Raw genomic sequence first — 17316 nt, 5'->3', positions numbered from 1 at the left:
AGACAGTTTATAGTGACCGTCATGGCAGGGAGCATGGTGACAGGCAGGCAAGGCATGATGATAGAGTAGTAGCTAAGAGCTTTCATTCTGACCCACAGGCAGGAGAGAGAGAGAGAGAGAGAGAGAGAGAGAGAGAGAGAGAGAGAGAGAGAGAGAGAGAGAGACTGACATTGACTGGGTCTGGCATAGGCTTTTGAAGCCTCATATGTATTATAATGCTCATTTTCCTCAGACATCCTCCAGCTGGCTCTCTTTTCTTAGGTAAAGGAGCTCTTAATGGACAAAGAGGCTGCTCGGTACTTTGTGAAGCTCCACATCATTGCTGGGCAAATGAGCACGGAGCAGATGTATAACTTGGACACCTTCTATACCTTGACGGGAAAGTCAGGGGAAATCATCAACAAGGATAAGGTCAGAATGTCTCCGAATCTCACTCCAGTAGCAACACCAGGGCAATACCTGGACTAGAGGGGCTTGGGTGAACTATCACGGAAGGGGACTGTAGTGTTTGATTTGGATCTGGCCTGAGTTAGCTTTCAAGGCAACCATCACTTAGCTGCCACTGTTAATCTGCAGAAAGACCACTGACCGAAATCATCATGGCCAAATTAGTTAAAGTAAGCAATTAGTTAAAACAAGCTTTATGTGGACTGTCTCTCCCTAAAGGCAGGGTTCAAGAGATCAGCATTGGACATGAGTAAGATAAGGGGTTTTACAGCTCCGGAGTAGGTAGGTTTCAAATCTGGCAGGCAAGTAGGTAGGGTTACAAAAGCAGAATGCAAGCATAACAAGTTGATCATGACAATCTCCTGACACAGAGACATGGTTGCAAGATGGCCACAACAAGGTAGTCACAACAAGATGGCCATAACAAGAGGTGGTCATAATAACCTTTTGAAACAAAGACATGGTTATTGTTTCCTAGAACAGGCAGTATAGAACCATTTGTAGTTAAGGTTACTGATGGGTCATAGCCCAATCCTTGAGAAACAGAGGTTTAATCACAAACAGGAATGAACCTAACTTGTCTTTACTATAAGATGGCTTTTAAGCCTAAAATGGAGGCAGGTTGTTTTGTCACCACCATGAAGATAAAGTGTTGTGAGCCTACATCCGGGAAGTCCTGGTCCCAAGCCCTGAGCATTCCTCTTACAAAAGGAAATGAATAGAGTGTGTTTGGTTTGGGTTGCGGCATTGATCCATCTTCCCTCTTCATTCTTACAGCATTTTTTAAAAAATCAGACTACCTCACTTCCCTTCACAAACTCTTTTTGTGTTTCTATTAAGCTGGGAGTATGTGATTAAGAGGTGTGCATCCATGGGTTGTATCTTAAGCTGTCTGTTGCATTTCACTTAATATCAATAGCTGGCAGTCTCCTGGGTATTCTTTCCATGCTAAGCACAGGAGTTGTGTTATGTATAACAACTCAGGAAGGACGTCTTATTAGAATCCTTGTTTTCCCTATGGGACAGTGGAAAGGTCACATAGAAAATATCTGAACCAGGGTTCAGGTATGGATCTGACTGGCAAAAACCTGCTATGCTGTGTGTGTAAGAATGGACAATAGATTTTGGCAGAGCAGTAGATATGACACAGCCATGTGTATGTGTATATACCCATGTATTCATTCAGATTTGTTATCTGTAATGCTTAAGAGTTGCCTGAGAGGAAAGCTCTCATGAGAGTTACTCCCAGTTATACATTCAACAAATGTGTGTATTGTGCACTGTCTTCGTGCAATACATTAAACCAGTGGTTCTCAACCTTCCTATTGCTGGGACCTTTTAACATAGTTCCTCATGTTGTGGTGACCAACCATAAAATTATTTTATTGCTACTTCATAACTGTAGTTTTCTACTATTATGACTTGTAATTAAAATGTCTGATATACAGGACTGTGGGTCTGTGTCTCACCTCGCTGCTGCTCAGAGGAGACAGAGGCTGGGGCCAAGGCTGTGGTTCTCTAACTCCTGGGCACCCAGACACCGCTGGGAGTCATGGAAGTTGAGAAGAGGAGGGGAGAAGAAGGGGGGAGGACTAAAGGCCGGTGATGAGCCATGGAGCAGGGGGGAATCCAGCTTAGCTCAGGGCGAGTGTCAGGACCTGGGAGGTGCCTTCTGCCATAGACTTAGGTGGCTCGGCTGGGTAACAAAGGCTTTCCCCAACTATGGTCCTTGAGGAAGGATATGTCCTTGGTTGTCCAAACTGTTTATTCATGGTGAAAAAGGTGCATATACCTTACTCAGGGTAGATCAGCAGGGATTAAATACTTTTGGTAGGAAGGAATGTCCAGGAAGGAAAGCTTATTGGCTAAACTCTCCAGGCAGGCCCATCTAGATACCTCATTAGCATAGAGAGTTGTCATGGTTCTATTAGTGGGATGTCATGGTCCAGGACAGGAATCTGGTCGAGAGCAGATTCAAACCCCTACTGTTCTCAATTATGAGAATGATCAGGTTCCTTAATCTGCTCAATCTTATCAGTTTTTCTGTCTGGTGACTCAGTTCCAATTGCCCCATAAAGGATAGCTGATATGTGACCCCCATGAAAGGATAATTCAACCGCCAAAGGTGTCATGACCCACAGATTGAAAACCACTATATTAAAGTGAGAGATGTATTTATAATCAATTGAATTGTTACACCCTAATGGAGCTTGCAGCTTATTTCAGGAGAGCCTACACGGACTTGGCCAAATTTTGCATGTGATCATGTGATACTTATCATTGGTCATGTGATACTCATCAAGTGGTCATGTGACAGTCATCAGTGATCATATGATGCTCCTCAGTGGTCTTGTGATGCTCATCAGTGGTCATGTGATAGACATAAATGATCATGTGGTACTCGTCAATGATGTCACATACTATCTCATTTGAACTTAGTGGAAACCATGCAAGATGGGCCAAGCCAACACCTTCATCTTCATGTAAGATCACGTGGTTTATCCAAAGTCACACAGCCACAGGCCTTCTGACTTCTAATCCCAGACTTGTTCTTTCTAGAACACCTTATCTATTTTATTTATTTACTTTTCTTTCTTTAGGACAATCAACTAAAGCTCAAACTTTATGGAAGCAAAATAGTGCAAATTATCCAGGGGAACATAGTTGCTTCAAATGGGCTTGTGCATATCCTCGACAGAGCGATGGACAAGATAGAGCCCACACTTGAGAGCAACCCCCAGGTGAGACAAGTCAAATACAAGTGAGGTCAATCCATGTCCACTCTCTGCTGCCCAGAGAGTCACATCCAATATGAAAGTGTTTGCTAGAATTTAGCCTTCATTTTCCAAGGAGGGTCTCAAGCTAAGAGAAGACGGGATGAATTGTCGATTTTAGTAGATTTCTGGGTATTTCTGCAGAGAGAAAGGAAGGCATGCTGGGGTGGGAAAAGTTTTTATGGATTTTTTTATATAAATGTCACCTATAGCCATATCAGACAATTCTGCCTGATTCCATGTTGTCACAGCAATTCATTCCTTGTGCTTTGTGGAAGGCAGTCTTAGTCGTAATGAATTTCTTCTTTCTGATCTGCCTGGTTTGGCCAGAGACTGCTGTAGAATGCACAGATTTGGATGACTGGTCAAATCAAAACAGTTGCATACTGCCTAGCAGTAGGTTGATCGATCATGCAGACTCACACTTTCATCTTAACTCAGCCGTGTCTCTTAACATTAAGGTTCATATTTTCCAAACTAATTTTTTACTGACTTTTGAGCAAAATCTCTTTTCAGCAAACCATTATGACAATGCTACAACCAAGATATGGCAAGTTCAGATCTTTGCTAGAGGTAAGAACTCTCAAACTTTCCAGAAGAATGTGGTTAAGGCCTTTGCAAAATCAGCAAAGAGGCCAACTTTAAATGTTTTCTGACAACTGCTTCAAATATTACATTCAATGAAGAAGAATATAACATTTATTTTCCCAAATGCAGAAAACCAATGTTGGACAAGCCCTGGAGAAGGGTGGTATTGATGAGCCATACACCATTTTTGTTCCAAGTAATGAAGCATTGAGTAATATGACGGCTGGTGTCCTCGATTACCTCCTGTCTCCAGAGGTAGAGTATCCCACTTACCAATGGACTGCATCAGCATCACTGTCTCAGCCTCTGTCCATTCTCACATTTCTCTGTACTAAAATAAATAGATAGACAGACAATAGATAGATAGATAGATAGATAGATAGATAGATAGATAGATAGATAGATAGATAGTAGATAAATGGATGGATAGATAGATAGTAGATAAATGGATGGGTAGATAGATAGACAGATGATAGATGGATAGACAGACAGACAGACAGATAGATATTTTAAACTCCTTACAACTGTAAAGTCACCCAGAGAATAATACCGTCATTAGGTCACTTAGGGCCAGGCCTAGACTAAACTTTCAAAGAACCAAATGTCATTGTGAGATACTCCAGCCTCTCTTTTCTTTTGATTTCTCTTCTCTCTTCAATGATCCTTTTCTTCTCTACCTTAGTTCTACAGAGCTGTCATAGCTCCTCCTGGAGAATAGATCATGGACTCCTTTATATCAAGATCAAGGTTAAAATGACAGAAATCATCTTAGGTATTTCTTCTCTCCGACCTAAAAGTCAAAATATGAAGAAATAACTAGCTAGCTCTAGAAAATGTTTTCATTAAGATAAACAGTGGGACAGTCTGATGGTTACAGATTTGTCCTCTGACTTTCTAGAAGCTCTGCTGCCCTCTCAGAAGTGGGGCGAGGCTACTGACAACACAAATGTGGGAGGTGGGGACGGCCCAGTTCTTTAAAAGCAGTGATTCCAAGGCTCCAGTGTGGTCAGGAATCACCTGTGGAGCTTGTCAAGCAAGCACGCTCTGGAGCCTGATACCAAGAGCTGTGACCAGTGGCACTGCAGTGAGATTAATCAGCAGACCTGCAGACACACACCCACTCTAACACAGGCAGTCTCAGCCATGCTGCTATGGTGACCCTGAAACGTGCTACCTTGTTGGCTTGTAGACTCGTGGCTATAGCCCTTGCTAGAATACTTTCAGATACCAACAGAGACATTTGCATTCTGAAAATGCTAAAGGGGGAAACACATACAGAGACAGAAAGACACACAGACACACACAGACACACACAGACACACACAGACACACACAGACACACACACACACACACACACACACACACAGACACACACACACACACACACACACACACACACACACACACACAGCTCTTGCAGAGAACCCAAGTTTACTTCCCAGTGCCCACACAGAGACGACTAACAGTAACTCCAGTTCCAGGGGATCTCATGCCCTCTTCTGGTCTCTATGAGTACTGCACACATGCAGGCAAAACAAACTCATACATATGAAATACAAATAAAAAAAATCTTTTCTAAAAAAATTAGATGGTTGGTATGTCTCATATTGCCAACAAATTTTCAGCAAATGAGACTTTCTAGGGGTTTCCAGTGAACAAGCCAGATCTGGGATCTTAAGGAGGATGTTTCTTTAAAAATATAGTTCACACTTGAATTTCCTGAAAACTTGCTGATGTTGAAAAGCAGTTTTACTTCTCTTTAGAACTCATATTCAGTTTAAGGTGATCTTCTGGGAAATTATTAAAATCCTAGATTATATGCCCCCCAATATTGTTACCTTTTATGATAATAAAGCAGTTTTCAGCTACTTAATAGGTTGCACTAAAGCTAAAATAAGTGAAATTATAATAAAGAAAAATTAAGCCCTCTACTTTCTGCCTTTGTTCGGAAAGCTCCTTCTCCCTGGAGACAGGTTCCTTCTGGCTCTCACGCAAGCATGTGGATCTCACCCAGCCAGACTATGCAGACCAACAGCCTCTTATCACTCCTGTGGGGCAGTTTGTATCTAGAAACTGGCCAGTCAGCACCAACACAACTCCTGGACCTCAGATTTTCATTTTATCCAAAGATCAAATTTTTCTGCCTACAAAGAATCCAAAGCCTGGGTTCTTTGTTCTGAGGCAGAAACTGGTTTGCTGATGTGATTTCTAGTGCAGAATGGAATAATCATTTCCACCCCTGCCTCACAGCTAGGGTCTTCCGGGGCTAAAATATCTCAGATGATAGGGTATTGCTCTCTCTTCATACTTCTGCTGTCTCCAGGGAGGAGCCTTGAGGGAAGACAGAAAGTGCCCGTGGAGAAGCTGGTTTCCTTAGAAGCCTCATTTCAAGCTTTGACTCTGGAATGTATGTTTCCTTAATGGAGTCCTTTGCTCTCTGAACCCCAGTTTCAGTCCAGAAACCATCCCATGGCTATTGATGGCAACTCTCATTCATGTACAGCTCTGTCACTGAAGTAGACAAAAGAGAAAGTGATGGACTATAAAGGCGTGCCTCGTAAGCTCTACAATTCCTTTTGAAGAAAACTGAAACAAAAGGAACCAAATTCACAAAGTTCAAGGTCATATTAACACATCAGTAGAGAACACCCTCTTGGGCAACAAAGGATTTTGGAATATTTTCTTTACATAAAACAGTAGAGGGGGGGTCTTTGTTTCTTTACCCACTCCTATGATAAAATGCTCTCACAGAAGCAGCTAAAGGGAGAAAGAGCTAACTGTAATTCACAGGTCATCATGGCAGAGGAGTTGAGGCACAGGAAGTCTGAAGAAGCAGGGCGTGTAACATCCACAGTCAGAGGAAGGGAACAATAGAGGAATGCATGCTTGTGCCTGTCTCGCTTTCTCCATGTCATGACCATGGAGGGACCCCACGACCAGGGAATGTTCCCAGGGAGTGCTCCCAGGGGTGCTCCCAGGACTCTACAACCAGGGAGTGTTCCCAGGGAGTGCTTCCAGGACCCATGACCAGGGAGTACTCCCAGGGGGTGCTCCCAGCACCCCACAACCAGGGAGTGCTCCCGTTCACAGTAAGGATGGGGCTTCTCACAGTATCGAACTAATCAAGACACTCCTCGACAGGCATGCCCTTAGATCCATCTCCCATCTCCCCAGTGATTCAAGATTCAGTGAAGTGAACCATCAACACTAACCACAGGAATTGGGGAGAGAAAGGGCAAGAAAGTTCTGAAAGCTCTTGACCATATCAATGTCCAAGCTGTGCTATAAACCTACGATTCTTATATCTACCTGAATCATTGTTGTGGAAAACACCATTGCCACCACCTTCTTCCCTGGGCCCTGTGGCCATGTGGCCATATGCGCCTCTTTGCTGTAGTGCCTTTCCTCCCCACCCCCAGGACACATGGCTAGGGCTGTCCCTGAGAGCTCCAGGGTCCTAGCTGAGGTCATGGTGGAGTTGTGCTATTACGGTTTACTTTAGTGATTGTTCTCCCCACTTCAGTGATCTGAAGCGAGAAGAGACTCAGGTAATATTCTCTGAAGAAGAGTGACTTCTTTTGAGGGACTGGCTGTTCAGGGCCCCAATAGATGAGGAGTCCTAAAATATGAGTATGTGGCCTGCCCAGCAAATGTTGACTTATGGAGCAAATGAGAATCAAGTTGTAGACATCCCCAAATGTAACCTGAGACATGCACAGGGATGGTTGAGCAGAGTGGCTGAGAGCATGGGTTTGTATACTGAGGAAGATGGGTGACTTGGGTGCGTTGCTCACTGTTATCACACATGGAATGGGCTAATGATGGTCTCTACTCACAGGAATACTGGGGTTTATACAAAATGCACATGCTATGGTTTTAGAACAGCCAAGAGATTTGATAAGTGTCAGCTATTTGCGCATGGAATTTTTCTTATCTTCAATTTCCCGATAAAGAGGTTGGGTCGTTGTCTTTTATGATTAATACCCAAAATCATTCATGTGAAAGGTTCTCAAAAAAAAATAGCTTGCAGAGTTTTCTGCCTTGATTAACATAGTATATCCGTTCCTTTGCAGGGCTCTCGGAAACTTCTGGAACTCGTCAGATACCACATTGTTGCATTTACCCAGGTTGGCCCTATTCTTCCTCATACTACTTTATCCTGGCTTTTAACATACTAGGTCCTAGTCTTGAATTACAATATATTGGGACTAGAGAATTATTTGTGGCACTTATTAGCTCTGAGCAGACCTTCAGTCTGTAACTGTTATCTTTGATATTGTTATCAAAGAACCTCTCAAAGCCACAAATGCTCCTAACATCAAAACTGCCGTTATTTCGTCAGTAGTTAAGGACTTTTCTTGCAGCACAGACTGTGAGAAATGGGGACTCTGTGCGTTGCTGCAGATGACTCCCTGGTTTCTTCCCATTGCAGCTGGAAGTGGCTACTCTGGTTTCCACACTTCACATCCGAAGCATGGCCAACCAGATCATCACATTTAACATAAGCAGCAAAGTAAGTGAGAAGCCCACGGCTGGTGCTGACTCCTGCATGTTCACTATGATAATGCATCCACACTCACAGATCTGAAACCTTTTCTTGTTAGGTAACATCTGTAGGAATGCTCCTGTGTATGGAGGTACACGTGTGTACACGTGGAGGCCAGAGGACTACCTCAGGTGTCATTCCAGAGGCCTCCTCCCTTTTGAGACAAGGTCTCTCATTGTCCTAGAGTTTTCTAAGCAGGCTAGGCTGGCTGACCAGTGACTTGAGGGGTGACTAGAATGAGCTCATCCATTTGAGTAAGAGAGTGGAAGGAGTGTATGTGAGAACCCCCGAGGGTGCATGGTTTACTTAAGAAACTCAAAGAAGCTCACGTCTAGGAACAGAGAGAATTGTCTCCTGGTATCTGTCCACTATTGATGATGACAACGATGATGACAATGATGACCTCATTCCTTCAGCAGACGTCTGCTGAGTACCAATACCTACCAGGCACTGTCCTATGTCTGGAAGGACACAGAGCAAAAGTGCAAACAGACAAAAGTCTCTGGTTGCATGGTAGGAAGTAGCCAATAAAGATGCTAAGGGGAAAATTTATCCTAGGAAGCAATGAGGGGGAAAGGCCAAGCAGGAAGTGAAAATAGGAAGTCATAGTGGAACTTCCCACCCATTTATTGTTGTTTTAGTTAGCATTGAAAATAATGGGTTATTATAACGTTTTCATGTCTATATATGCCTTGCTGTGTACATCACTGGACCTTGTGCATATCTCGCCCTGCTTCCTGCTACAATGCCCCCATAGTCCCTTCCTCCCCATCTGTCTTCATGCCATATATGCACATATATGTATGCATATACTCAAACTAGATTCTGTATATGAAAGAAAACCATCCATGGTTTGTCCTGCTCTGGATCTCCCATGGCCACTCTCAGTCCCCCTTCCCTGATCTTTGGAATTCTTCCTCCAACTCTTAGCCAACCTTCTGCTTTAAGGGGACTAGCATTTTTAGATAAAGTTCCACAAAGCTCTCACAAAGAAGAAAACATCTGAACAAAGATTTGAAGAAAGCAGAGGTCTCAGCACTGGGGACAAAAGTTTCTAGAGAGAGAAACAGCAACACACACACCCCAACAAAAATGTGTGCAGTGAGGAATGTGCTGAGCTGTTTGAGGAACAAGAAGACAGTGTGGCCAGAGCAGAGGCAGTAGCAGGAAGAGGAGATGGGAAGCAGTAACACACCCAAGGGGTAGAGATGAGCAGAGTCCCATCTGCACTAGGAAGACAGGGTGAGGATACAGCTCTAACTCCAACCGGAAAATTGTGGAAGAATGAGCTGATAAGATACACCATTTGGGAGACAAGAGACTTGATTACAGTGAGCCAGTAAAAATGGCAGTTGGGGCTAGGAGATAGCTCAGTTGGTAAAGTGCTTGTCACTCAATTGTGATGACCTGAGTTCTATCCCAGAATCCACATCAACAACCACATCTGTGGTGTCACACACTTCACACCCAGTCCTGGGGAGGTAGAGAGATAGATGGATCCCTTGGGTTCATTAGTCAATCTGTCTTTGCTACTTGATAAGTGCCAGGCTAGTAGGAGACCATATCTAAATGAATGGAGGGAGGGAGGGAGAGAGAGACAGAGAGATATGGATAGATAGATAGATAGATAGATAGATAGATAGATAGATAGTACCTCAGTTGGCCTCTGGCTTCCATATGCCTATGTGCACACACAAAGAAAATAAATAATTACTGTGTCCTGCACGATGATGGCCAGGAACATGGTAAGAAGTGATTAAATTATGAATAGATTTTTGAAGATAAGCCCAACAAAACATGCTCTGTGTGTGTGCACACACATGCGTGTGTGTGTGTGTGTGTGTGTGTGTGTGTGTGTGTGTTGAGAAGAGACAGGGTCTCATTATGTAGCCCTGGCTGTCCTGGAACTCATTATGTAGATCAGGCTAGCTTTAAACTCACAGAGATCCCGCTGTCTCAGCCTCCTGGGATTAAATGCATGCACAACCACACCCAGATTTGCTAATATATTTGATGGGTGCTGAGGACTGAGAAAGCCAAGTGTGACTCAGGCTTTTGGCTTGAGCAACAAGGATAGCATTGCCACTGATCTGCAGGAGGAGCACGTGTGGGGAAAGCAGAGTTCACAAATCTTGGTGACTTCATTCAGACTTTGCTCCCTCTGCTAGCTGCTAAGCAACAATCTGCCTTTTGCTTACTGACATATCCAAGGGGCCTTAAACAGAGTTAATCTGAGGTCAGTAATGTATTGGCTAAATGGATCCTCCTTTGAGAACTAGGTGGTAAAATAAGCAAGTGCTGTTTGGTGTGGAAGTGGACAGCCTCTGTCCCAGCATGTGCAGGGACAGACACCCTTGCCCAGGAAGGGATTCAGTTCACAGACACAATCATTTCCTGACAGAAAACTGCCTAAAAGCAACCTTCCCTGTAAGGAGAGATCAAGTTGCATTGAGCGGTTTAGAGATGCTGTAACTACAAGCATCTGCCTGGGGATGGCTCTGCCCTGCCCCCCACCCCCACCCCGCTGCCAGAATGGACGACGCAAATGCTTTTTCTTTCAGGGGCAGATTCTGGCAAACAACGTGGCCGTGGATGAAACCGAGGTCGCTGCCAAAAACGGCCGAATTTACACACTGACCGGAGTTCTCATTCCTCCCTCCATCCTCCCGATCCTTCCCCACCGATGCAATGAAACAAAGAGAGAGATGAAACTGGTAAAGGAACTTAGAAAAGTCGGGAAATGGGAGGGGCGGTGGGGGCGCAGCCATTGGCAGCATCCTGTGCTCAGTTCTGAGAATGCTAAATCCACACCTTAAGAGCGCATGTCCAGGAGGAGGCATGTGGTCCCATCAGCCCTGAGCCAAGGTTCTGGTGAGATTTCTACTGGAGATGGCCTGCAGGTGAGCAGGGCTCTTGGTTGTGGCCATAACAAATGGCCATAGATGTCACTCATTTATCCTATCACATAGGAAATCTAAACTCAGAGTGTCAATAAGGCCACCCTGTCCTTGGAGTCCCGAAAATCCTAGGGTTTTTTAATTATCATTATAATCATCATCATTATTAATTATTTTAATAGGGGCTCTCCATGTGCTCTAAGATGGCTTCACATTTGTGTACTTCAGAGATCCTCCTGCCTCTGCCTCCTAAGTAGCTTGAGACATGAACATGTGCCACTTCACTAACTCCCAGTCATCCAGCAGTTCCCTGAAGCCCTGCTCACACCTCACCTCACAGCCACACAGTGTGCTCTCCCCTCTCGTGGCTCTGTTCCCCACGTGTCTTCTCCCGCATTTGTAAGGACCATAGCCACTGGGTGTAGGAACGCCCTAGCCTAATTATATCTGTAGACTATTTCCAAACAAAGTCACATCCTAAGGTCTGGGGGGACATGCACTTGGGGAGACTGCTCTTCAGTCGACCCAGTCACAGAGGCAAAACCTGAGCAGGGTTTTCCCCTTGGGGAGAGTCTAGAGGAGCCATCTTCACCAGGAGGGATGCCTATGCCCCAGGGCCATCTCCCTGAAGGCTGTCTCTGTGAGAGCACAGGATGCCTCTGTTGACTGCCATCTTCCCTTCAGGGCACTTGCGTGAGGTGTTTCATGAAAAACTGGAGCAAATGTCCTACTAACTCGGAGCCCACGGTGAGTGTGATAAGGCTATTTTATGAGCATCCTGAGCTATCCCACTCTGTCCTCTCTCATCTTTTCTGCCTGTTTCCTTCTTTAAACCTAGGCTAATGTATGGCTCCTGGCCTACCCCTGGCCACAGCAGGGGTGGGAGGAAGAGACCCCACCAATCTGTGTTTGATCTCTAGCTGACTCTGGTTCAGTCTCTTAACCTCTTTATCCTAATTTTCTTTCTCTGTGGTTAACAAAGGGGTTAGTGTAAATAAAATTCATAATAGCCAAGAGCAAACAGCCTCCCAACTGCTTCTTCTCTACTTCTCCCTCCTAAATAAAGTCCAGTGCTAGTATTTGTTCTTACCAAGCATAATACTAGAGGAGTACACAGGAAAAGAAAAGGCTACACACTTTCAGCTAGGCCAGAAAAATAAGTCCTAGGTTTGACACAGTATCCTAACTGTATACGAGTGTCTAATGCCCTGTGTAATTAAAAAAAAAATACTAAGACTAGATTTTAAATGTTCTCCCCACAAAGCAATAATAAGTAGATGAGGCAATAATGCATTGATTAGCTTGAATTAGTCATTTTGCTTGGAAATGTGTAATATTACACTGTATTCCCATAAACATGTTTATTATTTATTAGTTTCCAAAAAGAATCCAAATAAGGGCAGGAGAAATGGCTCGGTGGTTAAGAACACTAACTGCCATTCCAGAGGTCCTGAGTTCAGGCCCAACACCTATGTCAGGTGGCTCACAACCCTCTGTAACCCCAGCTCCACAGCATCCAATACCCTCCCTCTGGACTCCATAGGTACCCACATACAGACACATATACACACGAATAAAAAAATAAATAAATGTCAGGAAATAACTCTGAAACTATTTGAAATGTTATATGTTTAATTGAATTCTTCATGTGTTGATTGAAGTTTGATCATCTCTTAGACACATTACTTGATTGTGGGCCAAATAAATAAGATACCTTATTGGTTTGGATTTTGCCTTGAAAAGTTCATATATATATATATATATATATATATATATATATATGTATAAATGTGTACAATTATACAGCGACCTGTAATTACACACCAAGTACTCTATTGGAAAAAGCAGATGATGACAGAAATTTCTGCCTTTTAAGAAAGACTTTCTAAAACAGAAGATTCTTTCAGTACTAGACTAGATCATTATGGAATGAGACAAGGTCTTTAATGCACTCCTAGTAGGAAATACTTAATAAAGCAGGATATTAAACTTAAGTAGGTGTAAGTGCTCCCATGTTTGTTGTGTTTAATGAAGCAATTTCCCACAAGTCCATTGGGAAAGTATGAACCAGGAAACAAGAGTAAGAGAAGAATGAGTTGGTTCCACAATGCCAGCTGAATGGCAGACATTCTTCCAGCCACTCTAGGCAGCAACCATGGGGTATTCATTACTTCAGTTGCTGTGATGAAACTCCCTGACAAAAAGCCCCCTGGGGAAGGAAGGGTTCACTTCAGCCCACGGTTTGAGGGGATACAGTTCACCACAGAAAGGGAAAGCATAGCATGAGGCTCCTTCTCAAACTGCATCACAGCCATGAAGCAGAGAGAAATGAATACCAATGCTCAGCTGGCTAGCTTTTCCTTTTTACGTAGTTTGGGGCCTCACCCATAGAATGGTGCTGCCGCATTCAGGAAGGTGCCTTCCCTGGACGATCTACGGGATCTCCATTAATCTAGATGATCCCTCACAAGCAGGCCCAGAGGCTTGTCTCCTAGGCAATTCTAGATCCTGGAGTATTAACCATCAATATTGACCGTCAAACCTAGGAGGGGTATATATTTTCAGCATCACTGCTGTGTGACCTGGGGATCAAGGCAAGTAGACATAGCTGACATGTAATAGAATCAGGATTTGTGTCTGCGAGTGTGCCACCACTAAAGGGAGAAATGGGAAGAAGAAAAGGAAATGGGGACAAACCATAAAAGCTCCTGAGATCCCCAGATTTATAACTGGTTAACTGAAAAACATTCCTTGCTTTGTGGCCTCAGAATGCAGTTCTATAGATAAGATTTTAGGATCCTGTGACCCACTGTGGTCTCATCAGTCTCTTCCTATGTAGAGCCTAAGACAATACAAAATTTGAGCTGGGAATTAAATTCTTGAGATGAAACTTGATTTTATTGCCCCATTGCACGAGAGGCAACCAAGACTCTGGACCAGATATTAGCAGGGCTAGGTGGGAAAAGTGGCTTAGCCTAGCTTATCCCCAATTTCCTTATATATTAAAAAAGAAACATGGAAAAACATTTGCATGAGTTGGCAAATAATCAATTTACATCAGCAATGTATCTAGACTATTGCAAGTACTCAATAAATGGGCATTCTATGAGTGTCAAAGATTAATAAGCAAAAGGATGCACTTAATCAGCTCCTGACTCCAAGAGGAAAGCCTTGGGCTATAGATATTTGTTTTAGTTGGTGGGTTTTTTTCCACTTGGAAGCGATAGATACTTACTGGCTCCAAAATGTTCGAATAGCTTAAGGATGGCTGTAGAAGAGAAGCAGCAGCCAGATCACAGGCAGGAGGAATCAGAATGTTCACTGATGGATTCAAATGTCTGCCATAGTGAGAGGAGGTGCCAAGATCCTTGTGCCATAGGCTGGTCAAAGCTTGGCTTATATTCTACCAACAAAGAAAGAAGTCTTGTGAAGATGGCAGTCTGATTTGGACTTGGGTGTGCTGGTGTGGCCCTTGCTCTGATATCATGGAGTAGTGTGGCTGGCCAGGGAGAGGCTTGTAAGACACAGGGGATGCTGGGATGCACACAACAACGCTTTTACCCACCGGCTTTGTTCCAGGCAATCTTCACAAACAAGTGTTTCTATGGCAGCAGAGCATGGAACCTGAAAATTGGTTGTGCCCGATATTGTGATGTGACTGTGGAGGTAAGGATGGTACAGCCGGGGTCCCATCCAGGACACCAAGACTCGAGAAGCTCCCAGCTATGGTCACAAGTGTCCTGCAGGAATTTAGAATGCTTTCCTAAATGAGAATCAAAAGGTGGACTGGGTAGTGTACTCTGGTCACCGCCTACCTGAATCACACCTTCCTGAGTCCTCCTGCCTTTTCACAGACTCCATGACATCTCCATGAGAGTCACCCTCCACCCAAGTCTCTAACCTGATTCTTACCCATATTCCAGCCTCATCATATGATCGCTGGATATTCTCTTCAGGACATTCATCCAGATGTGCAGGGACTGACTCATCTTTCCAGTCTCCCTCTACCTAACCCCTCTTGTCACGACCCAAAGGGTCCTGAAACTCCATCTCTACACACCACCACTCTATTCCAATGGCCATCTTCCTAGCACCTACCATTCTCTGGGATGTTCTGAAATGTTCTTTTTTTTTTAATTAGGTATTTTCCTCATTTACATTTCAAATGCTATCCCAAAAGTCCCCCATACCCTCCCCCCACTCCCGTACCCACCCACTCCCACTTTTTGGCCCTGGCGTTCCCCTGTACTGGGGCAAATAAAGTTTGCATGTCCAATGGGCCTCTCTTTCCAGTGATGGCCAACTAGGCCATCTTTTGATACATATGCAGCTAGAGTCAAGATGAAATGTTCTTTTAATTCCCATTTCTTCGTTTGCTTATGGAATCAACCCCAGGGTCTTACAAATGTTAGGCAAGACCTCTACCACTAAGTGATTCTCCATTATTTCTCTATTTTATCTACGCTGACTCTTCCCAACTCTCTTATACTCTCTATAAGCATAAGCCTCTATCTGCCTCCTTTCCTTGTTCACATGAGAGACATCCGACAGATTGGTGGTAATGTGCTAGCCAGTTCATCAGAAGGATTGCCACTGTATCCCTCTAGTGGAAATCAGAACTGCCCCTCTTTTGAGAAGTCAGTGTCCTTCTTGGGGTCCCCAGGGGCAAAGTGTGTGTTGTTTCCAGATACCAAGATGCTGTAAAGGTTTCTTCGGACCTGACTGCAACCCATGTCCAGGAGGCTTCATGAATCCGTGTTCTGGAAATGGGCAGGTGAGTCCAGTCCCTGTTCACACTGTTTCATGTGTGCTGACCTTTCTTAAGTCACACAGTAATGTTGAAAAATCCTAAACCAAAAAGTGGCACAAGGCTGTCCAGGGCTCCCAGGAAGCCAAATAATTGTGTCTGTTACTGAAGCAGGGAATATCTGCAGCAGAGGAGTCTGCGCTTGGGGAGGAGAGGTTTGTCTCCTCTGTAGTTCACTGTGAGAGTCCAGATAACTCAAAGCTCTCTTGACCTCACTTTCCAAAGCTGTGAAAGCCCCTAAGGTTGAAGGCTTTTATGGTTCTTAAAAATGATAATAGCATTGGTCAATGGTTGCTTTGTTTTATTTTCTTTAAACCCAACTTCAGAACCTAGTGGCATGTAAAAGCCAAAGCTTAGCTCATCTATGTGGAGGCCAAGACCAAACAAAGGAAGGTAAAATAAGCTGTGATTATGTAAGAAAATATAGATTTGAGACTTTAATAGATCCACATCTAAACTACAGCTCTTGCAAAGGAAAAAAAAATGGGGGATGGAGGAGGGAGGTGTTACACAGAAAGTAAAGAGTAAAAATAGACCAGTACCAGCCTGAGACCTGGTCATTAGTGGAGAGGGTAGCCCACACCCAACTCTGATGTGTAGCAATCAGTACCAACCTGGTCTTGCCAGGGCTATACAGCTCAGAGAGCAAGCAAGTTTACAATGGAGAGAAAACACTGCAAGAATAGACCACAGCTGGGCAAGCAAGAATGGAGAGAGAACAGGGCCAGGCCTCAGCAGAAGGCCCATTTGCCTGCTGTCATCCTCTAAACGTTGTGCGAAGGGTCTCATTCACATTTGTAGCTCTATGATTCTGAGGAGATATGAACAGATAGATCCCCCTCAGAGAGAGTACAGGTTAAAAAAAAATCATCCAAGTCTATCTTGGTGAACCAGTGAGTTCCTCGGGTTTACATCTGGAAGCCATGGTGACTCTGAGCAGCCACATCACTGAAAAGGTCGACCCCAGCACGAGACTGTGACTCACAAAAGCTCCTGCATCCACCGAGGAGCGGCCTGCCCAGCTATCAGACCGACCCTAAAGAGTCTCCTGCCTCGGTCTCATTTCCTGCTTATATAAATGTGAGGCTCCCTGTGGGTCATAGCTGTTTAGGCTTCTTGAGCCTTATGTTTTATGAGTTTCCTGGGCCTCTGAAATGCAGTTTACCTGAGTGCCGAGCATAATGTTTCAGTTCAGACAAAAGAGCTACAGCACCCTGTCCTTTGAGGTTCTAAATCCTAGACTGGGATCCCCAAGC

At 44.1% G+C, this 17316-nt stretch overlaps 1 protein-coding gene across 8 annotated transcripts in view; it reads left to right on the top strand.

The window, feature by feature from the left end:
* Stab2 (stabilin 2) overlaps window positions 1–17316 on the top strand; it is a 166845-nt gene that overhangs the window by 49829 nt on the left and 99700 nt on the right. For all 8 annotated transcript variants that reach the window (XR_003948628.1, XR_003948624.1, XR_003948626.1 and 5 more), the window contains exons 12-21: window positions 262–411; window positions 3048–3188; window positions 3738–3794; window positions 3939–4064; window positions 7884–7937; window positions 8243–8323; window positions 10918–11070; window positions 11938–12000; window positions 14833–14919; window positions 15941–16027. Coding sequence is in view for 4 of the 8 variants with exons in the window: in NM_138673.3 (NP_619614.1) it covers window positions 262–411; window positions 3048–3188; window positions 3738–3794; window positions 3939–4064; window positions 7884–7937; window positions 8243–8323; window positions 10918–11070; window positions 11938–12000; window positions 14833–14919; window positions 15941–16027 (999 nt within the window). In the remaining 4 variants the exon portion in view is untranslated. The remainder of the gene's footprint in view (window positions 1–261; window positions 412–3047; window positions 3189–3737; window positions 3795–3938; window positions 4065–7883; window positions 7938–8242; window positions 8324–10917; window positions 11071–11937; window positions 12001–14832; window positions 14920–15940; window positions 16028–17316) is intronic.

This window comes from Mus musculus, chromosome 10 (assembly GCF_000001635.26).
Source record: "Mus musculus strain C57BL/6J chromosome 10, GRCm38.p6 C57BL/6J".
In the NCBI taxonomy this organism is placed as follows: domain Eukaryota; kingdom Metazoa; phylum Chordata; class Mammalia; order Rodentia; family Muridae; genus Mus; species Mus musculus.
The sequence above is the reverse complement of the archived record's forward strand: the minus strand, read 5'-3'. Positions and strand labels throughout refer to the sequence as shown.